We start from the raw sequence: 24,650 nt of genomic DNA, 5'->3' as shown, positions 1-24,650 counted from the left end.
GCCTGTAGATGACTCCCAAGAGGGTCTTTTTACCCTTAGTATTTCGAAGCTCTATCCACACTGACTCTACATCCCCTGACTCTACATTCAGTCCCGCGCAAGGGACTGAATATCGTCCCTTACCAACAAGGCCACCCCACCCCCAGGCATAAAGCTGTCTGTATAGTAAAGCTTGATGGACCCCCATGATCTTTACTTGTCCGTTTGATATATTTATTTATCTGTGAACTCCCTTATTAGAAAGAACATACTACATTCCTGATTGCCCTTAGTTACTCTATTTGTTCAGGTTCCTCACTAGCAACTATGGTCATTGCGTTATTTTGCTGGTTTTAATTGAAACCATGTTATTATCTCTCCTACTGTTTTACTGTAAAGAACATTTAGTAATTGAAAGTTCTGCAATATTCAAAAAACTAAGTATACATGTAGAAGCACAAATGCTTGTTAACAAACAGTGCATGTCAAAGGGGAACCAGCAGAAAATGATGTGTGGGAGTTGAAACAAGATTTTAACCTCTGAAATGATCAGGTAGGGGGAATATTTAGCATTCAAAAAGGGAAACTCAATCCAACCCACCTTCAGAGCACAACTTTTATTAAAGGCATAGTGAAGTACAGGCAACAACCTCACTGCCCAGAAACATCCTTATTTAAATATTTTAATCTGGCTGTTAGTGAGTTGGGGAGAAGGGTCCCAGAAGTTTAAATGAGGGCCTGGATCTTCTAGCCATCCTTTGCTCCCCCAGTGTCACCCCATGAATAATGTGGCACAAATTTCTACATCTTGCTCCAAACTCTGAAGTAAGAGGTAAAGTTGGCTGACAGATTGCTTGCATTTTATAATACCATTTGAATATGAGTAAAATGAATGTGAATTCCTCAGTTTTAATGGTTATTCTTCAAAATAGTTGCAGAACTTCAACATTTTATCATATATTGGGTGGATTGTTATTTTTTGATACTTTTTTGTTTATATTGCACTTTGAGACATTTTATTATCAAAAAGTTTCTATATAAATACAAGTTGTTCAGTTCTTAGAAACAATTTTTTTGAACTGGACACAGCACACACTATTCTCTAATTTATATACTTTATATACTTTTCATACATTAGAGAATATATTCAGAGATTCATACAGCATAGAAAAGTGGCCCATCAAGTCTGCAGCAACTTGTTTACCACTAAATGTGTGCTAATCCCAATTTCTTGCACTTGTCCCAAATCCTTCAATGTTATGATATTTGAAGTACTCATCCAATTTTTTTAAAGGTTGTAAGGTTTCCAGACTCCACTACCTTCCCAGTCAGAGCAGTCCAGATTCACACCATCTGCCAAGTGAAGTTCTCTTCCGAAATCCTCTCTGAAACTCTTGTCCCTTACCTGTGATTGACCCCTCAACCCAAGGGGAGCAGCTGCTGTCTAATCTTCCTGTCCGTACCCCAAACGACCTTATACACTTCAATCATGTCCCCTCTCGGTCTTTTCTGCTCTAAGGAAACAATCGAAGCTATCAGTTTCTCCCTCCCAGGCTCTATCCTGATGAACCTCTTCTTTACCCCTCCAGTGATACCACATCCTTCCCGTAGTGAGGTGACCAGAACTACACATAGTACTCCAGTTGTGGCCTGACCAATGCTCTATACAACTCCAACATTACTTCCTTGCTCATATACTCTATGCCACGACTGATGAAGGCAAGTCCCACATGACTTATTAACTGTCCTATTCAAATCCTGTACTGACTTCAGGGATCTGTGAATAATTACTCCAAGATCCCTCTGTTCCTTTAAGCTACCCAATGTGCTGCTATTCATTAAATACTCCCTTATCTTGTTTCTTCTTCCAAAGTGCATCACCTCACACTTATCATGGTTAAATATCATCTGCCACAGACATGCTTACCTGACCAGTCCATCTATGGCTTCCTGTAATCTACAACCATCTTCTTTGCTATTAACCACTCTACCAATCTTGGTGTCATCTGCAATTTTCCTTAATATTTCCCCCCCATTTTCATCTATGTCATTTATATATATAACAAACAATAAGGGTCCCAAGATAGATTCTTGTGGTCCAGACTCGAAATGTTAACTCTGATTTCTCTTCACAGTTGCTGCCAGACCTGCTGAGCTTTTCCAGCAACTTCTGTTTTTGTTTCTGATTTACAGCATTTGCAGTACTTTCAGTTTTTATTTAGCCTTCTACCACTACTCTTTATGTTCTATTGCTAAGCCAGTTTCTAGTCCATCTTACGAAGTTTTCTGCAGTTCCTCATGCTTTATCCTTCTCAATCAGTCTCCCCTGTGGGACCTTGTCAAAAGCTTTGCTAAAATCCATATAAGCTACATAACTAAACTTCATCATCCATACATTGAGCACATTTTCAAGTGATTCTAACAAATTTATTAGACATGACAAAACCATGCTGACTATCCCTAATTAATTCATGCCTGTCCAAGTGAGTATTATTTCGTTTCTTTCGAATTTTCTCCAATAGCTTCCCTTCCACTGACGTGCGACTCACTGGTCTGTAATTTCCTGGTTCACCTCTACCACCCTCTTAAAAATCACACTAGCTCTCTGACATTTCCCCTGCTGTCTGAAAGAATTTAGAAATTTGTGCCAGAGCCCCTGCAATTCCCACAGCAGCCTGGGATGTAATTCACCCAGACCAGGGAATTTGTCTGTTTTTAAGCTTGACAGAGTCTCCAATATCTTCCCATTTCCTATGTCAAACTGCACAAGTTCCTTACAATCCCCCTTCCGAACTTAGTACCAACATCCTTTTTCCGAGTGAAGACCGAAGACAGGTAGTCATTCAACACCTTTCCAATATCCTGCGGCTTCAAGCACAGGTTACCCTCTTCATCCCTAATGGGCCATACTCTTTCTCTGGTTAACCTCATTCCTTTACTGTATTTATAAAAGTCATTATAACTTATGTAGCTGACTTGTTCCCCAGTCACCTCTCTATTAAGATGGTTGAAGTGTCAGAGAGTAAAATTATCAACACATTGTTAAAACTGACTTTTCCAGATGGACTTTAGGCTATAAAATTGTTTCCTCCATCTCCCCATGAACAACCTTCGCACATCCTGATTGCAGCTTTTCAAAAGTGAATATCAGTTCTACTTTATTCAAATTGTTTCAAATGCTCAGTTTTCTTACATTGACTACAGTGGTTTCATTTATGGAATATTTTGTTGTTTTCCCTTGTGCGTTCAATAATTCCATTTTAGCCATGTATCTTGTTGGTTTTAAACCTGCATTCATCATAAATATATTCCTTAAATGTTAAGCAGAAGTGGCACAATGTAGTTCACAAATCACTTTTCCCTCCTTTCCTTTAAAGGAGCATTTCATTTCAAATTTCCTACTACAGCTAGCCCAAATGAGATGAAATACTCAGCAGATATAGCATTTTGGGAAGAAACACCTTGATGCTCATTGCATTAGCATGTGTCCACAATATCACACCACATTGGTTTGCTATGTTGGGACAACAATTTAGCTCATTAGCATTTGTTTTGAATTAATGTGTTCATAACTTTTTTCCTATTGCATTCCCTGAAACAAATAGATGTGACAGTGAGATCAGACACTCTAATTTTGGACTGTTCGAAATGCACTACAACAGAGAGCCCTACACCAATTGTCTCAAATGAGTGGCCAGAAGGTAAATTAATGCTAATTTGTAGCAAACTATTGTTGAGCTCTTCAGCTACTTTATGTTGTATTACTCGTTTTCCACATATAAATTTGCCAATCATGGGAAAGGACTGCGAGCAGTAAAGAAAATTACTTTCTTTGAAGATTAGAACTGATACCTACAAATTAAGGGAGAGCTGAACAAACATGCCTTTTCTAGGATTTAACGCACAAAGTCTAGGATTTAATAAAATCTAGGATTTAACACATAAACACCAGCTAGTCATTTGGTGTAGTACACATTCAGTAATACACATGGGAGATTTTTTTATATTTTCATGAAGAGATACTATATCACCCTATAGATTCATGTAAAAGATTAATTTTTTGAAACAATCTGTCAAAAGTCACGGGATTGACTTTTATATGGATAATGTTTTTCACGTGCATGATTTGGCCACATTGAATGGGCAAGATGACCTTGAGTAGCTACGGAGCTGAGGCATTGCCAAATAAATTTAAGTAGTTTTTAACATATTATAAAAGGGAGTCGATGTTTATTAAATAGACCTTTCAAATCTGATCCTTTTCAATATTTTAACTATGTATAGCTGAAAGAAACCTAAGGCAGCTATGGCATTTGTACTGCATTTTATAAAGATATCCTTCCTTTGCTGTTGTTTTTGAGTGATATATCAGTAACATTGCAGTAGGGTCCAAACAATATTCTCTCCATTTTAACAAATAAAATAAATCCATTATAATCTCAGCTACTGACCATCACTGTAATAATTTCTTTAACTTTTCTAATTGCTGGATTTAAGTTTTGCAATTCTTATCCATATTAAGATGTATTTAGTTAGTTTTACTCTTGCTTTTTCAGTTGTAGCCAAAGCATTTAAAGCAATTACTTCTCTCTTCCCAACCCCATGTATCCTTTGATTCTGAACTTTTCATGCCTTAATCCCAAAAAAAAACTATGGTCCACTTTTACATAAGGCATATGAGAAATTATGTTTCTTTAATGCCAAAAATCATGAGATGAACTTTTACATGAAGGTTGAATTTATGCAATACACCACCGTTCAACTGTGGTATATTGTGTAAATTGAGTATATGCAATATACCACAGTTCAAATTTTTTGTTGAAATTTGTAAGTGAATGTTACAAACCATTGTCTGTAGTGAGCACCCTCATCACTGTACAGTCACGATACAGCTGTGGTTTATCGCTCATAAAATATTAATTTACATTTTTCCATTATTCCTGCCCACCCAATGTTAACTGCTTCATCAGAAAGTAAATTGGTTCAAGTGGACTTTAAAGATTCCAGAGCATCTTTTAAGAACAGTGATTTTCTCAGTGTCTAAATCAACATTACATTTCCAACAAACAGCACCAAAGACTTCCAGATTAATTGGTTATTTGTTTCAATGCTATTTAAGTGATGATATTAAATGGGCTTACTTAAGTTGGCCACATTGAATGGACAAGGTGACATTCGGTGACTGAAAAGCTACAGTATTGCCAAATTAATTTACATACTTTTTAATGCTTGTAAAAGGGTGCCAAAGTCTGCAAAATAAAATTCTCAAATATGGGACCTCAACCATGCAGAAGAATAAGGGTAGCAGATGTTTGAGAACACCATCATCTGCAAGTTCACCTCCAAGCCACACACCATCACATTTTGAAATGTGTCACTATTCCTTCACTGATGCTCTGTCAGGGTCTTGGATCTCCCTCCTTGACAGCATTGTGGGTGTACCTTTGCCAAGGACTGCAAAAATTAAAAAAAAAAGTTCACCATGACCTTCTGAAGGGCAGGTAGGAATGGGTAATATATATTAGTCTAACCAGTGATGTGAACACGCCAGGAATGACTAAAATACATTAGAGTGTACAGTTTCAAATTGTGTGCAATGGGCCACTTGGAATGTGAACCATTTTACATATCTTGAGAACCTCTATTCAATAGCATCAGGCATAGAAGACAAAATGCATAATTGCCACTGGGTCAGCTCAGCCTTTAACCAACTGAAGATAAAAGTACTTAAGAGCCAGAACCTCAAAGCTGAGGTGAAAGTCATGGTTTACCAGGCAACAATGATCTCCAGGCTCTAATATGTGGAGGCTTGAGTAAGCTGCAACAAGCATCTCAAAGCACTGGAGAAGCACCACCAGTGATGCTTTTGCAAGATTCACAGAAGCAGGCATAGGGGTCCTTGGTATGTATGTTGTGATGAAACTGTTCCTTTAACAAGGTTATGCTGTCTTTGACTTTTTTTCTTGAGAGGTCATAAACAGCGCAGACTTCAAAATGTCTGGGGATTGAAGGGTTTTAGGGCCAATTTGATAATAGCTAACAGATACTGCCTTGGGAAGAAGGCTTTCAAGTTTTAAAAGCAAACACATGTACAATGAAAGGGGAGTGGCTAGTCCTCCCAGCTCAGCTTTTCTCTTGTTTGTTTTGGTTTTTAGCAGTAGTGTGGAAAAAGCTGCTGGACCCAAAGAAAGCAGGTCCAGGCTGGTACTTTGTCTCTGACTTCTTTCTTGTAAAAACTTGTGTTTGATTTTACTTTATGTGCCAAGGGGTGTTTGTGGGGATTGAAGTATTTGGAACATTAAGATGGAATGATCCATTGGGTTTTCAGAGTGGTTAAGTTATTCCATATTTTGTTTTCTGTTGTTTGTGTTTCATTCAGTAATCTTGTAATTAAATTCTGTTTTGTTTAAACTAAGTAGTTTGACCAGCTGATACTCTCTGCGAATATCCTCTTCACACCTGCTTAAAACAACGAGCAAAGTTAGAGCCTGGGCTACCTTCTTGAAATGTTTTGAGAGGGTTTGTCTGGTTCATAACAATGTCAAAAACCTACCTCCAATAGGAAACTGACTAAAGTTCAGATATTTGTGGAAATTAGTCCTTAATTGAAGTGGAAGTGGATTTTCTGTTCAATTAGTGGTCAGAAATGAAAGTGGATCAGCTGAAGTGTGGGACTCATCTCGACCCTTCATTGGTAGCCTTCTCTGAGACCACTGGTTATCCTGAGAGAGATCTGTGGTTTTGGATCAATGTTTGCCACTACACACAAGGAAATGAAATAGCACGCAGGAACTGGAGACGTTGCACTCAGGGTTAACAATAAGTTTATCACTCACTGATCTGCATCTGTTGCTGGAGGCCATGAATGAGAAGAAGGAAGTTCTCTTCTCAGAGGATTGCAGAATGAGACCACTTTATTATGCAGTAGAGGCACCTCGCTGTGGAATTCAACAATCTTGCTTACTGCTCTTTGTGATACAATGCCAATTGAATAATGACCTCTTGAACTGACAAAGTTTTCATGCTGATCCTTCCCCTCTCCAGTGATGGGTTGTTGCAACTTTTTCTTCAAATGAGTAAGCTTTTTCAACTCTGACCAGTCTTTACCCTTACCTGCTAAAACATTTGTGTCTTCCTGACTTTCAACCAGTTAGTCTGAGGCAGGTGACTTCCAAACACCAGATTTGGAGATTAGCCTGAATGATATGAACACTATTTCTTTTGGGTCTTATACTTTTGTATTGTGGAGCTCATAAATGCACAACCTAGAATGGTAATATGTGAATTTTCAAACTTTGGTAAAGCTGCAGAAGGGAATGACCAGAACTGGTTCGACAGCTCGGTTTAGGTTTATTTATTTTAGAGACATACAGGCCTTGAACCGATATTATCTTTTTATGTAAGAGTTTGGACTTAGCGTGGTTAGGTTATTAGAGATAAATAGAGATGGTAGGATTGGAAAACACTGGTGTATGTTATTATTTGTGGGGATGAAGATTGAAAGATCCATGAACTTTGTTGCCCTTTTATGTTAAACTCAGTTTGTTAGGATGAACGCAAATTGCTGGATTGCCTTGATTCCCCTGTATTTGTCTATGTTTCTTGTACTAGTCACACCAGCAAATATTGACTTTGCCTTCCTTTTATTTTCATTTAAGCTATGTTTATTTCTCACTTTCTATTTTACTCTGCAGAAGAACCAGAAACTGAACCTGCAGTAACCTGTGAGGAATTAAGAGCCAAGTTAGAAGCACAGATAGCTGCTATTGCATCAGTGCATGGTAAAATTGAACCCGAAAAGACTGAGACACTAGTTTCCAAAGGCACAGGTAAAGTTGCTAATCAAAGTGTTTTAATTTGCAGCTTATTAACCAGCAAAATAATATTAAATTGGTTAGTTTTATTACCATGTTTTGAAATGGTTTATAGAGTTAGCGAAAACCCACACCATTTTATAGTGAATGTAGTTGGCAGGTACCGTTATTCTCAGGTTGACTGTATAATCAGATGTTTGGAGATGTCTGGGAGCAGAATTATCAAACTAATTTTTTTTGTTCATTTCTCCAGTTGCTTCATCGGTGTAAACCACTTTTGTCCCATTCTACTCAGCAACTTCACATGACCAGATTAAAGCTTTTCAAAAATAATTGTCAGTCCCGATTTGTTTACACTATTTTGTGCTATTTTTGTTAGTTTTGAAATTGTTCCAGTAATTAGAAATCACCAAAACACTAGCTCCAGGAGGGAACATTTAATCTGAGTCTCTTGATTCATAGGATATTACTATTTAAAAACTTGAATGATTGAGATTTGTACAAATGATTTAACTTTAGATCATTACTGTACAAGGTCATCACTTGATTCACCCACACTCAGAGTTGACTATTGGTAAATAATGATCAATGAAATGTTTGTCAAAGGTCTGCACTTTCAAAACTAGTTCTGTGTTTATTGGAATAAATTAGCAGCCAGGTTTCATGTGCATTGCAAGCAGGAGGAAAGGCTGAATAATGCTTCAGAATTGGCAACTGATCGTGATTTCCTCGTGGTAAAAACAAGGACTGCTGATGCTGGAAACCAGAGTCTAGATTAGAGTGATGCTGGAAAAGCACAGCAGGTCAGGCAGCATCCGAGGAGCAGGAAAATCGACGTTTTGGGCAAAAACCCTTCATCAGGAATAGAGGCAGGGTGCCTGCAGAGTGGAGAGATAAATGAGAGGGGGGCTGGGGGTGGGGAGAAAGTAGCATAGAGTACAATAGGTGAATGGGGGTGGGGATGAAGGTGATAGGTCAGAGAGGAGGGTGGAGTGGATAGGTGGAAAGGAAGATAGGCAGGTAGGACAAGTCATGAGGGCAGTGCTGAACTGGAAGGTTGGAGCTGGAGTGAGGTGGGGGAAGGGGAAATGAGGAAACTGGTGAAATCCACATTGATGCCATAGGGTTGAAGTGTTCCGAGGCGGAAGATGAGGTGTTCTTCCTCCAGGCGTCGGGTGGTGAGGGAGCGGCGGTGGAGGAGGCCCAGGACCTGCGTGTCCTTGGCAGAGTAGGAGGGGGAGTTGAAATGTTGGGCCACAGGGCGGTGTGGTTGACTGGTGCGGGTGTCCCGGAGATATTTCCTAAAGCAGTCTGCTGGGAGGCGTTCAGTCTCCCCAATGTAGAGGAAATCGCATTGGGAGCAACGAATACAATAAATGACATTGGTGGATGTGCAGGTAAAACTTTGATGGATGTGGAAGGCTCATTTGGGGCCTTGGATGGAGGTGAGAGAGGAGGTATGGGTGCAGGTTTTGCAATTCCTGCGATGGCAGGGGAGGGTGCCAGGATGGGAAGGTGGGTTGTTGGGGGGCGTGGACCTGACCAGGTAGTCACGGAGGGAACGGTCTTTGCGGAAAGCGGAAATGAGTAGGGAGGGAAATATATCCCTGGAGGTGACAGAAATGTCTTTGGATGATGTGGTTTATGTGAAGGCTGGTATGGTGGAAGGTGAGCACCAGGGGGGTTCTGTTCTTCTTACAATTGGAGGGGTGAGGTTTGAGGGCAGAAGGGCGGGATGTGGACGAGATGTGTTGGAGGGCATCTTTAACCACATGGGAAGGGAAATCGTGGTCTCTAAAGAAGGAGGCCATCTGGTGTGTTCTGTAGTGGAACTGGTCATCCTGGGAGCAGATATAGTGGAGGGGGAGGAATTGGGAATACAGGATGGCATTTTTCCAGGAGGTAGGATGGGAAGAGGTGTAATCCAGGTAGCTGTGGGAGTCTGTGGGTTTGTAAAAAATGTCAGTGTCAAGTTGGTCGTCGTTAATGGAGATGGAGAGGTCCAGAAAGGGGAGGGAGGTGTCAGAGATGGTCCAGGTGAATATAAGGTTGGGGTGGAATGTGTTGGTGTAGTGAATTGCTCAACCTCCTCGCAGGAGCACGCGATAGAACCAATGCAGTCATCAATGTAGCGGAGGAAGAGGTGGGGAGTGGTGCCGGTGTAACTACGGAAGATGGACTGTTCTACGTAGCCAACAGAGAGACAGGCATAACTGGGGCCCATATGGCCCTTTGGTCTGGAGGAAGTGGGAGGATTCGAAGGAGAAATTGTTAAGGATGAGGATCAGTTCAGCCAAACGAATGAGAGTGTCGGTGGAAGGGTACTATTGGGGACGTCAGGAGAGGAAGAAATAGAGGGCTTGGAGACCCTGGTCATGGTGGATGGAGGTGTAGAGGGATTGGGGGGATCTGGACTAGGGGGGAATAGATCAGTGTCAAGGTAGGTGGAGATTAGTTCGGTGGGGCAGGAGCATGCTGAGACAATGGGTCGGCCAGGGTGGTCAGGCTTGTGGATCTTGGGAAGGAGGTAGAATCGGGCGGTGCGGGGTTCCCGGACTATGAGGTTGAATGCTGTGGGTGGGAGCTCTCCTGAGGTGATGAGGTTCTGTATGGTCTGGGAGATGACGGTTTGGTGATGAGGGGGGTGGGGTCATTGTCGAGGGGGCAGTAGGAGAAGCTGTCTTCAAGTTGGCATCTGGCTTCAGCGGTGTAGAGGTCAGTGCGCCAAACTACCACTGCACCCCCTTTATCTGCAGGTTTGATGGTGAGGTTGGGATTGGAGCAGAGGGAGTGGAGGGCTGCGCGTTGTGAGGGTGAGAGGTTGGAGTGGGGGAGGGGGGGTAGACAGGTTGAGGCGGTTAATGTCTCGGCGGCAGTTGGAAATGAAGAGATCGAGGGCAGGTAATAGGCCAGCACAGGGTGTCCAGGTGGATGGATTGTGTTGGAGGTGGGCAAAGGGGTCATGTCCATCAGTGAAACCAGAGCATAAAATGTTGTTCAGACAGAGTTCAGGTATATGCCTTTGTGGTCAGTTTTATTCCAACTTGAACATCACCAGCATCAACACCATTGCTTAGTTGTTCCCATATTATAAAATGGTTAGGTTGAACATGCCCTGCTGCTCAAACCCCAATGCTTTAGATTTTAACTCAGCCATCTCTAGAAAGTTTTGTGTAAATCAGTCTTTGGTATAATAATTCTTTGTTTTCAATTGTTGACTTACAAATAGCTAAATCCACTGTTACCAATGATAAAAACAGAGGTTAAAATATTGCTAGACAGAATCCAGTCAGTCGTCAGTTTTATTCCAACACCTATTTCTTTTAATCAACTTCATATAGAAACATGTCTGGTATGGTTCAGAGGTAGGGATAGTACAACTGCATCATAAGACCCCTTCCCCATATATAAAAGTATATAGAAGCAGAAGTAGGCCATTGAGTCTTCTCCACCATTCAGTTAGATCATGGCTGATCTGACAAGCCTGAAATCCACTTTGCTGCCTTTTCACCAGAAGTCATGATTCCCTTACAGAATAAATACCTGTTTATTTCAGGCTTGAATACACCCAATGACACAGCCTCTACAGCTCTCCATGGTAAGGAATTCCACCAATTGCATAACCGGCTGTCTTAAATAGGTGAGGCTCTACTCTGAGATTTTTCTCCTCTGGCCTTAGTCTATCCCATCAGGGGAAACAACCTCTCCACATCCACCCTATCAAGCTCCCTAAGCCTCCGGGTTGCATATAAACTGGGATGATTATAGGCTGAAATGCACCCAATCAAGTTCTCACCCAATTAGTTTATAACCACCTCTGCATCCCTATCAAATAATGACATTAACTTCAGGATAAACTAATAACTAATAAATTTAAAAAATTTTTTGGTGGTTGTTCCCAGTTATAAATGTTTGATTGTTTATAAAGTTACAAAGGCAAAAAATGTTCTCATTTATAAGTTTATTCAATGAGTTTTACAGAGATTCTAGGTTTCTCCCCACGTTTCCCCAAATTTAGTTATCTCAGCCAAACCAATGGTGAGAGCCCTACCATTGAACCCAGAGTACTGGGTTAAGAATCATGAAATTCTAGCTAGTATTACTTCTTCTGTTGAAATTTTCAGTAATCACAGAGGGGAAATATGGTAAGGTTAGCATAAGTATGGTGTGATCTCTCCCGCAGAAGCAAAATGAAGCTTTCTTTCACGACTGAAACACCAAAATTGGTTACTAGCATGCAACCCAGCAAGGAATCAACTGTAGTTAATATACATCCTTCATAAAAACAGGATAGATTATGATAGAAGTAAACACAATGGACTTTGATGGTTTGTGTGCATTTCACTCAGATAACTTTTGAATAGAACTAGCAAACAAACTAGCTCTACCAGTCTCTAGACATACAAGTTGATAGGATATGAATGAAAAGAGCTTGTGTCACTGTGTTGCACCAGCTGTGTATTTCTTCACACCTTTTAGGTTTTACATTTATTTTCCTGTTTTCCCTCTTGCTGGTAAGATGCTACCGAATGCTTGGTTTATCGATCTCCACCAACTGCTGCCGACAGAGACTTAAAAAAGAGATCAGTACTGCAGGCATATCCTCCGCTACCAAAGACCCCACCACCAGATATTGCAAGTAGTACAGTCACAGGTAATGACCCCCAAAGAAAAATGTTGTTGCATGTGTTCAGTTTATGGTTTACCTGATTAACTGACTTAACAGCAAGCATTTAATCTGTATATTGCAATGTTAACCAGTGTTATATTTGACTGTTGGATGGTACATAATGGTTCAAAACAAATTGCCAAATTTTGAATTTGCAGAAAACTACTGAATATTCATAACCATTGTACTGTAGAAAGGCAGAATGATTTTGGATTCTACAAAATGTGCCTTTCCAGTTAATTTTAATTCTGGAATCAAAATGCCTTCCTCAAATTTACAGTTTTTTTTGGGAGGGAGTTTTGATTTACAGGTTTTGCTAAACACAAATGGCTATAATATAAATAATGACTGTAAATAGATGACTGCAATGTTAATTCAGTAGAACACTACCAAGTTTATTTTTGTGTTCAAGCTAATTTTTTGTGCTTTTTTAATTTAGTTAAAGTTGCCCTACTTCCTACTGGTGATGTTATGACCGTGGCACTCCCCATCTGCCTTACAACAGGGAAGCTAAAAGCACGATTTGGAAAAGAGTTGAAAGTACCAGCAAATAAACTGGAAATAACATGTGACAGTAAGGCTGAAACAATTAAAGAAATTGTGTGACAATATGTGTGTTTACTGAATTGTTATCTGATGCATTATTAGCCATGGAATCTTCTAGCCTGGTGGTTAATTATTTTGTCTATCAGGTTTTGTCTCGTTGTTTTTACTAACATAAACCACCTTGTCTAAGAAATTGCTTCCTCTCCAAATATTCTGAATATTACAGTATTTCAAACAATTTCCATTTTGAAAGTACTTAAGAATTCTCCTGGAATGTCAGATTGTAGAAGAGAGTTCTACATTCTAAATACATGCAATGTAATGATTATCTTAACTACCCATTCAATTCTTTTTGTGGTCACTGTAGATTTCCACACTCTCATTTACATTTCACAGTCAATCTTCCATTTTCCTCATGCCTCTCACAGGTCAATAACCAAACCTTTTGACGACCACTGTTTAAAACTCTAACCCTTTAAATCTGGGTACATAACTGTAATGCCAGTCACGGGTAAGATGCTCATAAAAGTGGCAGTTATTCTGTCCCTTTCTATCCACCCCTATCACCCTTGTAACATTCTATAAAGCATTTCTGTGTGGACAGAAGTACAGATTAAGTCAGGCCAAATTAAATCAACTTGATTTGAAATGTCAAGTGGAATGCATGTTACAGTCTTTTTGGTGGATTTGGACTATTGTCAGTACAAGGCTTTTTTCAGAATGTTACCAGCTATACTGGATCTTCAACCTACACTAGAAGTATGAGATCTTTTTAGCATAGATGTGCAACTCTTCCATCCATTACCTTACAGTCTGTAGAAACAGATAGGAATTGATTCGTAAGATAACATCCTGGGCTGGACCTGCCTGTAGTGCTACCAACATGTAATGTGGTCTCAAATGCTGATTGTGACTGTTGACACAATTATTTTGAAGTGTGGCCCATAAGATTTTGTAAAGTCAGTTTCGTTGCTGTAGCTAGTTTTAAAGGTGATCAGTAATTTTCAACCGTTCTGGCTGATACTAACCCATTGAATTCTGACAGGGTCAGGCATGTTAATAATTGGATAATGGAAATCCATTGCCACGATTGCAAAGGACGATCGTAGAGTAGTGGAATTAGTGGATGGAATTATTTTCCCTATCTGATCGTGGTGAGAAGGGGAATTAATTAGGCCGATCTGTTTGACAAGATGTCCACACCTTCTTGCCACCTCACTTACTATGTTCTGGGCAGGAAGGTCCTTTTGGAGCTTTCTCAGTCTGCCAGTAATTAAGATGTTTAAGTAGTCAAGTGATAGCCACTTAAGTGCCTCAACTCATCATCTCTCTGATTTCTTGCCTTTGCATTGGGTGGGAAAGTTTCCCAGCTACGAAACCAGGATGGCCTTATTGCTGGATTGGGGGACAAAGGGGTGACCTCTGAAGTGCACCTGTCTGCCCTTGCCTTTGATGTCCCTCTCCCTGCAACTCCATCCTGCATTAAGATAAAGAACACTAACCTTCTTGTTGCTGTCTTACCCAAGGCTTAGGCTTGGTGAAGGTACTTAAGTCCCAGAACCTCCCTGCCACTGATTGTTCAGCGGTTTCAGGCAATTCAGAATGCCAATGTTAAGATAACCACCTAAATTCTTAATGATCTGATTACCAAGTGATAGGTCAAGTTATTTGGCATTGGGAGGGGGCATGCTAGTAGCCATCGAACACCCCATTCTGACTAAAAATGAGAAAATTGCCTAAAATATTTTGTAGTCATAATTTTGGATTTACTTAATGCGGACTGATTTGGAATTCCTTACCTCTGGTAAATTAGTAAAACTGCAGATCCAAATCCTCACTACAGTTTATGTACAGATTTATATCAGATCAGTTTGATTCGACACAGATGATTTCCATTGTAAAGTTCAATAAGCCCTATTGATCTGTTTAATGTACTTAAGATTAAACCTGCCTGTTGTAGTGATATATTTTAAAGTTTTTGAATTGAGTATCTTTGAGAGACAGTTGCTGCAGTGGGTAGAGAACATACTGTTCAGTGAGCAATAAGCTCCATTAGTGGGGTGCAAAGCCTTTCTCAGGGCCATTAATGTTACTGATTCAATAGGATATTTTCATAATTTTGCAGTCATTACCTGTGAGGATATTTGGAGATGCTCCAAGAACAGTATTTATTTTATAATTTAGCAGTTTTATAATTTAACTTTGCTCAAGATGTTGATTGCTTGGAGTTGGAGAAGAAATGCCTATTTTGCAGCTGGGAGAATTGAGTTCTGCAGTTTTGTTCATGGATGCATCTCAGTGAATCTGAGAGATATACTGATTGAAGATCCAAATTATTGTACTGAAAATTGACAGAGTATATGAATGAGGCAAAAATATACACTCCTCTTCATTGCTGCTTGTGCCTAACAGACGGATATGAGCGGTTACTTTACAACCTAAAGTTTTGGCGAGTCTTAATATGATCTTAAATTGTTTGATGGGAAAAAATAGAAGAATAGCCCATGATTATTATCCATTTTAATTGTACTACCATTTGGAGTCATAATTTCAGCTGCCTTGTCTCAAGTCTCTGGAGTTCTCTTCCTAAACTTCTCCACCTCTTTAATTCTCTCCTTCCTCATTTAGGATGCTCCTTGTAAACTACCTCTTTGACAAAGACTTTGGCCATTCAGCTCAATATCAATATTCTGTGGCTTGTAAATTTGGCCTTATGCTTGTGTGAAGGGCAAAGGAATGTTTTATTACATTGGAGATACTGTGTAGAAACATGTTATTGTTGCTAAAACAATATATTTTTGAAAATGTGAAGAATTTGGTTGTATTTTTTATTACAGAATGAAGTCTGTACTATTTTCATGTTGAATGAATTGATCATAGAAAGTTTTGGACCTCAACCTAATATTAAAGTTTAAGCTTCTAATGAGTCTAATAAGACATTCTTGTCTTATGTTTTAGGCAAAATAGCTAAGGACTCTGAAACGCTGGTAGACTTAGGAGTCAGACCACATGGCTCTATCCAGCTGGAACTGACATCTGTTGATCCTGAAAAACACCCAATCAAACTAATTAGACCACAGCAGGAATCTGCCACATCTGATGTAATAACTGTCACCATTCAAAAAGGTATTGCATAAGCACCAACCCATGAATATTAGATACTAAGATAAATCTATTCAGATTTGTCCAAGAATGCACAGCTCTACAACAATTACTTTTAAACAGAAACATTAAAATTATGGAGGAAATTGAGGAGCAATGTGGATCTTTCATCTTACACTTTTGATCCTTTTAATCAATTCCTGACCTTTCTCATTTTTGAAATTTTGTAAACGAGGTACGTGTTAGCTTGTGGATCAGTTCTTGTGTTTACTATGTGCCCGATGCACATAGAGGGGCATTCTACTACTGGGCCTCTTTAGAAGTACAAAAGTCAATACATTTTCATACTAAGACTTGAAAATTATGATGATCTTTTAGCTCCATTTCCATTCAAGATATATGGAGATATTGACTCGTTATTTGCTCATATATTTCTGACCAGATGAAATTAATAAATTTTGAGGATGAAAATCCTTGGGCCTTAGCTGTCCACACATATTGTTTCACAAAGGTATCTTGAGGTCTTTGAGCAATGAGTAAGTTTATTTATGCTGTTTTATTGTACTAAAATGCTGAATGGATGAATGGTAGAAGACAGACTTATACCTGCAATTTTTCAAACACTAAATTTTCAGTCTCAACTATTATTTAACTGGAGAAAGACTGCAGAAAGCTAGAACACAGATTGAATTGTGAGTCCTTCTGCATAGATTACAAAAGCGCACAGGGCCAGGGATTTGGATTTGCTTCCAGCCTTGGGTGACTGTCTGTGGGAAATTTGCACATTCTTCCCTGTCTGCATGGGTTTTTAAGTGGATTGGCCATGGTAAATGTGGAGTTAAAGGGATAGGTGGGTGAATTGAAATGCCTAGGGTTGCATTTCATTACTTCAGGTTATAAACAAACATACTCCTCCTTTACAGACAGGTACTTATTACAACTAAAACAAGGAAACATTATGTCATTTTTACATTCATTAAGTCTAGAATGCAAACATTATCAAAAGGAGAAAATACTGGATTAAAACAATTGCTTATGAACAATGGGCCAACTGGCCTTGCTTCCACTCCTATGTCTTATGGTCTTAAATGTATATTCTGAAAGTTATCTCTTTCAACAAGTAACACTGATTTCTTACAGAAGATGAGACTTGTTATTGTGTTGTGGTGGAAATTGAAAGACGTCCTTATCACAAGCCTTTTTTGGGTGGCTTCAGGCACAAGATTACAGGAAAAGAATTTCATCATGCAGGAACACAGACTCCGATCAAAAAAACAAACTGTAGCTGTGTGGAGAGGTTCTGCAGGGAAACACAGGTAAAATTGAAGCAAATTGGTTATGTAATTTGTTAGATTTTTAAAACTTTTCAAGTTTTAACCTGCTGTTGTGTTTTATAATATGTTATTGCTTTCTTGAAAATTCCACCCTCTTATGAAAAGTATTTTCCTGTCACGTAGCTCTTCAGGAGTAGGTTTTCAGCTTTAATGCTAACTTCAACATTTCTGTGTTAACCAGTGGCAGAAATGTGAAATGAATTTACAAGGCACTTCTTTTACTTTTCCATTCCTCAGATGAAACTCTGATTGCCCGTGCAAGCCCTGCTAATAAATGTTGAGAACATTTGTCTCCACAGGGGTGGATTCAATGATAAGAAGATCTTTTAATTTGTTTCTAACACTAAGATGAGCTTATTATCACAAATCCACATCACTCCTAAGACCACCTATTTCCACTTCAATATCACTACTAATTCTGTCCTTTCCTGTGTTTATCAAAACACGCTTGGCCAGCCCATACATGGGAAACTTAACATAATTCAAACTGCTGCCTGTGTCTGAATCCTCATCAGTTCTTGCTCACTATCTCTCCCATATAAATCTATGAATATAGAATTTATAATCCAGGTTATTTCTCAAGTTAAACAATACCTTATGTTCGTATCATGCTATGGTCTCTCCACTTCCTATCTTTAAAATTTGCTCCTAATCTTCTCCCCTCCAAGATGTCTGTACTCACTGAACCCAGGCCTCTTCAATAGTTCCAATTTGAAAAGCTTCTCTAATACTGACCATGCCTTCAGTTGCCTAGATCCTACATTCTGGAATTTCCTCCATAAACATCTCTACATTCCTTTCCTCTTTTAAGACACCTTTTAAAATCTACTTATAGTGTCATAAAGATGTACAACACAGAAACAGACCCTTCAGTCCAACCTAAATTAATCTGGTCCCATTTGTCAGCACTTGGCCCATATTCCTCTAAATCTTTCCTATTCATGTACCCACCTACATGTCTTTTAAATGTAATTGTACCAGCCTTCACCACTTCCTCTGGCAGCTCATTCCATACAAGCACCACCCTCTGCATGAAAAAGTTGCCCCTTAGGTCTCTTTTAAATCTTTCCCTTCTCACCCTAAACTTATGCCGTTTAGTTCTGGACTCCCCCACCCCTCTATAAACCTCTATAAGGTAACCCCTGAGCATCTGATGCTCCAGGAAAAACAACCCCAGCCTATTCAGCCTCTCCCTGTAGCTCAAACCCTCCAACAACTTTGTTATAATTTGGTATAATACAGGAACATCTCATTGCAGATAATAAAATCTGAACTGAAAACAAAAAATGCTGCAGATCACAGCAGCTCAGGCAGCATCCATGAAGAGAAAGCAAGCTAACGTTTTGAGACTAGATGACTCTTCAGCAGACCTGACTTCACCTCAGTTGAAGAATGATCTAGACTCAAAATGTTAGCTTGCTTTCTCTCTGTGAGTGCTGCCTGACCTGCTGTGATCTCAGCATTTTTTTTGCTTTCAGTTCTACTATAATCTAGTTTGGTTTTGTGGCGTAATTAGCTTTGTAATGCTCCTGGGAAATGCCTTGGAATACTTCATAACATTGAACATGCCATATTAATAGAAGTTGTTATTCTGTTCTTCTTCAGTGTGGGCTTTGTTATCAATATGCTAACTGCTTGCCAGTATTGAGAAAAAATGGCTCCTTTACTTCTGGAGTTAATTAGCCTAATTATTAATGGGGTAAACGTACTATGAAATTAATGAGAAAATCAAAAAGGAGATGCATGATGTTTTTTCTTCACAAATTTTGCTTATTGTAATAAACACTTATTTTCTTTTGTCTTTGGCAAATTTCCTCAATAAATAATATTGTTTCCATTTAGACAGTTTCTGCCAAGAATCAGTATCAGCAAACAACAAATAACACATCTACACAAATGACCAAAATTGGCTGTTACGTGTCCAATATCACAGACAAAATGGTTACTCCAGGAAAATACTTCACTGCTGCAGAATACCGTGCTCAGAGATTGAAAGCGGTGAGTTATTAATGTGTCTAGAAAGATTGTAAATATTTTTAACATTTCTGAACCAGCAACTTAACTACATAATTATAGCATTTTTTTTCCCATGGTAACAGGTTCAAATAACAATTGATTTAGATAGGTGATATGCCGATGTAAAGTTATGAGCGGATTATTCCCATTTTCAGTCAGTGCTTTGTCAAGCAAGATTCATGGCACCTGATCCACAATGGATCAAAGTGGCTTTTATCATGAAATTTTCTGCTCTTCACTGTATGAGTATGACTGGTGGTTATTTCAGTATCCATTTTGTGGAATTGCATGTCAGGAGTACTGGAACCATACTTAAAACATCACTCTGGACACTATAAACTAGGAACTGTCCTTTACACTGTGCATAATGGACAGAGATCTGGGAGATGCTGCTCGATGGGTGGTGAAGAGCAGTGCTATCTTTTTTCCTGTCAACTGTCACAGGAGGCCATGCCACCAGACCAAGCCAGCCTGGGCCCAAGTAGCAGTTTGGTATAATACTGTGTCAGAAGAGACACCCAGCAATGCCCAAAAATGTCAATGAAGGTCTGTGCTCTGCAAGAATAAGCACATCCACTCCCATCTGTTTTCCTTTTTTTTTCTTTTGCTTCCATCCTTTTTCTTTCTTTACTTTTCCGTGGTGAGTGGTTGGTAGCTTTGGCACGGTAGTGAGAGTGGGCCGGGTGTGGAGTGGCAGATGTGACTTCTCCTGACAATTGGAGGCAGCAGCTGCATGGATGTCCTCCCAGTGTTTGTGGCAGTGGCAGCAAGAACGTCCTTCCAGTACTTGGGGCCAGCAGCAGTGGCATAAAAGCTCCTCCAGCGTTTGGGACCATTGGTGCTGGCGGCAGTGGACTCATCAAGATGGAGCCGGCAAGGCAACATCTGCAGCTGAAGCAGGACTCCTGGCATCACAGCAGTCTGGATTAGAGTGGTGCTGGAAAAGCACAGCAGTTCAGGCAGCGTTCAAGGAGCAGGAAAATCGATGTTTTGGGCAAAAGCCCTTCATCAGAAATCTGATGAAGGGCTTTTGCCCGAAACGTCGATTTTCCTCCTCCTCGAATGCTGCCTGAACTGCTGTGCTTTTCCAGCACCACTCTAATCCAGAATCTGCAGTCATTGTTTTTATCACAGCAGTCTGGCCTGGTAGTGGTTCCAGAGACATTTGGTGGTGTTGGCCAGAGCAGGGACTCCTGGTGTTGGTGTGGCAGTGGTGGGAATATGGTATGCCTGGAGCAGGGACTCCTGGTATCATTGAGGCAGTATGGGAGCTAGGGATGCCTGGTTGCCATCGTGGAAGGCCCTGAGTGGGGATTCTGGTTATTGGTGAGGCTGCGGCGCTGAGGACTCCTGGTTTTGGGGTGAGTAAGGATTCAGCAGCGTTCACAAAGTGGGCCCAGTGGCGAAGACTTGGCGCCTAAAGTGTCATGACTCCTACATTGGTGGGCAGGAATGAGTACTGCAGATGCTGGAGATTAGAGTCAAGATTAGAGCAGTGCTGGAAAAGCATAGCAGGTCAGGCAGCATCCGAGGAGCAGGAAAAATCAATGTTTCGGGCAAAAGCCCGTCAGGAATGTTCAAAGCCATTCCTAATGAAGGGCTTTTGCCCGAAACGTCGATTTTCCTGCTCCTCGGATGCTACCTGATCTGCTGTGCTTTTCCAGCACCACTCTAATCTTGACTCCTACATTGTAGGTCCAGCACAGGTCTCTCTTTCAGTTACTGGAAGCTAGTTGCCGGTGTGGACTGGGTTTGAAAGCCTATTATACTGAACCTTTCATTAATTTTTCTATCTTTTTTCCGTAGAATTTGTTCTTCAGATTCTGTACCTGGGTAGGTCTGTACCTGAGATGGCGCCTTAATGTGGTGACTTATAAACTTTTCACTGTACTCATTTGAATACATTTAACAATAAAACTAAATCAATTCACTTCATATCCTCCCTGCAATTGACACTAACAGGACTACCATCTAACTCTGCCAATACACGTGATTCTCACCAAAGCTCATTGTCTCCAACTCTCACTATTGCATGCATCATGTCCAATCAACAACTCTACCCCCTTCAAACTTTCATACTAATAACCCCTCCTACCCTCTTGAGTTTTCTATGCAACCTATCCTACTTATGCATTATCATGAACTGCTTTTCCATCCACTTTCATTGTACTTAATCCCTCACTTTGTCTCAAAATGGCTAATAATCAGACTGGGATGTGAATTGTTGGGTGGAGAGAGTGTTGTGGAAATTCTCATTGTCTGCAAGAAGATTTTCAAATTAGACAGAGAAGATCATGTGGTGACTGGGAGATAGCAATGGCCACTCAATCCAGTCAACTTTGTTGTGCTTCATTGCTCTCCATTAACATCATTGCTGACTCTTTCTTAATTTGTACTAACTTTAATTTTAGGCAAATAATTCCGTCTCTTGTCTTATGTACAAGTTGCACTCAATGAATTTTTGTCAGGCTAAGGCCAAGGCCAGAAATGTTCAGCTCTGCCTCTAAGGAGGAAACTTCAAAGGATGTGCCAGCTAGGTATCCTCCTGCACTCTTCACCAGCTCAGATTTTACACCTTGGTGGATTCTCTTGCTACATTAAACTCAGGGGCATAATCTGGTAGCACATCCTTGACATGTCTGCAACTGACTGAAGAAGGAATGCTCCGGTCTCTGTCTCTCAGAGAACTCCTGGAGATCACTCACCATCTCTGCCCAAGCAGAAGATGGTTCTATAGTATTGGCCATTTGTTAGAATGCACGGGCAGGCACAGAAACAGTAGGTAGATTTCTCAGAGACATTCAGTAAGCTACATTAAAAAGATCAAGGAGTTCATTAATGTTATCAGTACTGTGATGGCTTCATCATGCATGTATCTGACTATCTCCATGGAGAGGTTAGCAGCTGCCATAGACACCCAACCTCATCAAGCTCTGTGTCTGGACCTAAACCCATCGCTCTAGTTATAGGTTCTCAATGTCAACGGCAGAGTGAAATGGGAAACAAGGGGTCTCAGCCTCACCCAGAAGTAGGCGCTCCTTCTTTTCATGGAGGCTGTACGTTTCCAACAGACATGAAAGGTACGACAGTAGAGGTAGAACTTCTCAGGAATTCCAGACGTGCCGAGCCCCTCCACATCCCCATTGCCTGCGTGCGCAAAACTGACAGAACTTCAAACTGAAGAGGATGAACTTCGGACAGGATGTTGTCAATAACACATCCAGGTGTAACCATCTAGTCTCCAGTCAACATTGCCAACTAAAAGCAGGATTTCTCCACCTCCAGCTTTGTAAATTGGGACTGCATTTGAACATGGAGGGGGAGCGGAATAAGAAAAATAAACTTTCTGAAGACACAGATAACATGGGTAAAATATATCATGGGTATAAATAACCTTTCACTTTAGTCATTATAGTTTCACTTGCACTGTTAAAATGTCTGCTCCAGTATATTTTCATTATTGTACCTGGTTAAGTTGCGAGATAAGCAGCATCTTCAGATAACCAAAGATGAAAGGAGTTGTAACAGCCAAGCATTATTCATCTCTCACAAGTAACCAAGTCTTTGCAGATAGGCTCAGCTATCAGAGATCCTTCAACCACGATATTGAGGACTACAGCCAAAGTGTGCATTTTAATGTCGACAATACTTAGGATAAACACTGGGCAGAATCTTATCAGGTTCTGATTGATATAGGCTATGTATGGCAGAATTGACAAGGTGTTCTTTGTCCCCTCTAATGAGACAAAAAGAAAATATTTGTTTAGTTCATTTGCCTTTTCTTTTTGTCTACTATTAATTCCCCATTCCCACTGTCTTCAGGACCAATTCTCAACTTACTCTTCTCCTTTTTGAGTAAATCTAAAAACTTTCACAATATATTTTTATGTATCTAGTTAGCTTCTTCTTATGCTTTCATTTCTTTCTCCTGATCATACTGTCTGCTGTTCTTTATATTTTGACCAATGATCTGACCCACCACTCATTTTTGCGTAATTAAATACTATTTCTCTAAATGTTTTGGATAACCGTGGATGCTAGCTCCTCAATTTAGAATTTTTCTTTATAATTGGAACATATGTATTCTGAAATATTGCCTTAAATGTTTGCTACTTCTTCCTTATTTATCTAGCACATGGCATTCTATTCCCGGTAAGTTCAGCTTACTTAGTTTTTGTGTCAAATAATTTCCCTTATTCAGGTTTAAAATGCAATTCTTAGATCCAATCTTTTCCCTTTCAAACCAGATGTAAAAATCACATTGTGCTCGTTGTTACATAGGGATACCGTAACTCTATGGCAATAATTCAGTGTGTTCATCATGATTGTTTGAAGTCAAAATTCTTAATCTCTATTCACAGACAATAAACAACTTGACTAGAAAGTGCAACTAGGTGGGTGACATTACTAATGATTGAAGGCATGATTACTGCAACTTCCCTTCGCAGTGCCTCAAATTTAAGAAATTTACTTTGTGTCAGGAAATGAAACAGTGACTAATGACTCCAAGGGATATGGAGGTAGAGTTTGATAGCGGCACTGCATAGATGATCAGCAATGATCTAGAATCAATGGGCTAAATGGCTTATTCGTGATCCTGATCCACGGATTGCAAGGGCACAAGTCCTCAGTGGAACCAAGTGCCTGACTGAACGTAACCGTCGCAAATTCACCTGCACCTCCACACTCATCATTTACTGTATCCGCTGTACCCGATGTGGTCTCCTCTACATTGGGGAGACAGGCCGCCTACTTGCAGAACGTTTCAGGGAACACATCTGGGACACCCGCACCAACCAACCCAACTGCCCCGTGGCTGAACACTTTAACTCCCCCTCCCACTCCACCAAGAACATGCAGGTCCTTGGCCTCCTCCATCGCCAGACCCTGACCACACGACGCCTGGAGGAAGAGCGCCTCATCTTCCAACTAGGAACCCTCCAATCACACGGGATGAATGTAGATTTCTCCAGCTTCCTCATTTCCCCTCCCCCCACCTTATCTCAGTCCCAACCCTCAGACTCAGCACCGCCCTCTTGACCTGCAATCTTCTTCCCGACCTCTCCACCCCGCACACCCTCTCTAGCCTATCACCCTCACCCTCACCTCCTTCCACCTATCGTATTCCCAGCGCCCCTCCCCCAAATTCCCTCCCCCCTACCTTTTATCTCAGCCCGTTTGGCACACCAG

General features: G+C 40.3%; 1 protein-coding gene across 3 annotated transcripts in view; it reads left to right on the top strand.

Moving 5' to 3' along the window:
* iqub (IQ motif and ubiquitin domain containing) overlaps positions 1-24,650 on the top strand; it is a 54,076-nt gene that overhangs the window by 16,072 nt on the left and 13,354 nt on the right. For 2 of the 3 annotated variants that reach the window (XM_087997424.1, XM_087997422.1), the window contains exons 6-12: positions 3,585-3,680; positions 7,674-7,808; positions 12,313-12,447; positions 12,902-13,036; positions 15,967-16,134; positions 17,251-17,426; positions 19,287-19,442. In XM_087997424.1, the coding sequence (XP_087853550.1) occupies positions 3,585-3,680; positions 7,674-7,808; positions 12,313-12,447; positions 12,902-13,036; positions 15,967-16,134; positions 17,251-17,426; positions 19,287-19,442 (1,001 nt within the window). The remainder of the gene's footprint in view (positions 1-3,584; positions 3,681-7,673; positions 7,809-12,312; positions 12,448-12,901; positions 13,037-15,966; positions 16,135-17,250; positions 17,427-19,286; positions 19,443-24,650) is intronic. The other variant, XM_087997423.1, reaches the window with a different exon arrangement.

The sequence above is a fragment of the Chiloscyllium plagiosum genome, unplaced genomic scaffold (genome assembly GCF_037043375.1).
Source record: "Chiloscyllium plagiosum isolate Xiang-an unplaced genomic scaffold, Cpla_swu_hap1 HiC_scaffold_19, whole genome shotgun sequence".
Classification (NCBI taxonomy): Eukaryota; Metazoa; Chordata; class Chondrichthyes; order Orectolobiformes; family Hemiscylliidae; genus Chiloscyllium; species Chiloscyllium plagiosum.
The sequence above is the reverse complement of the archived record's forward strand: the minus strand, read 5'-3'. Positions and strand labels throughout refer to the sequence as shown.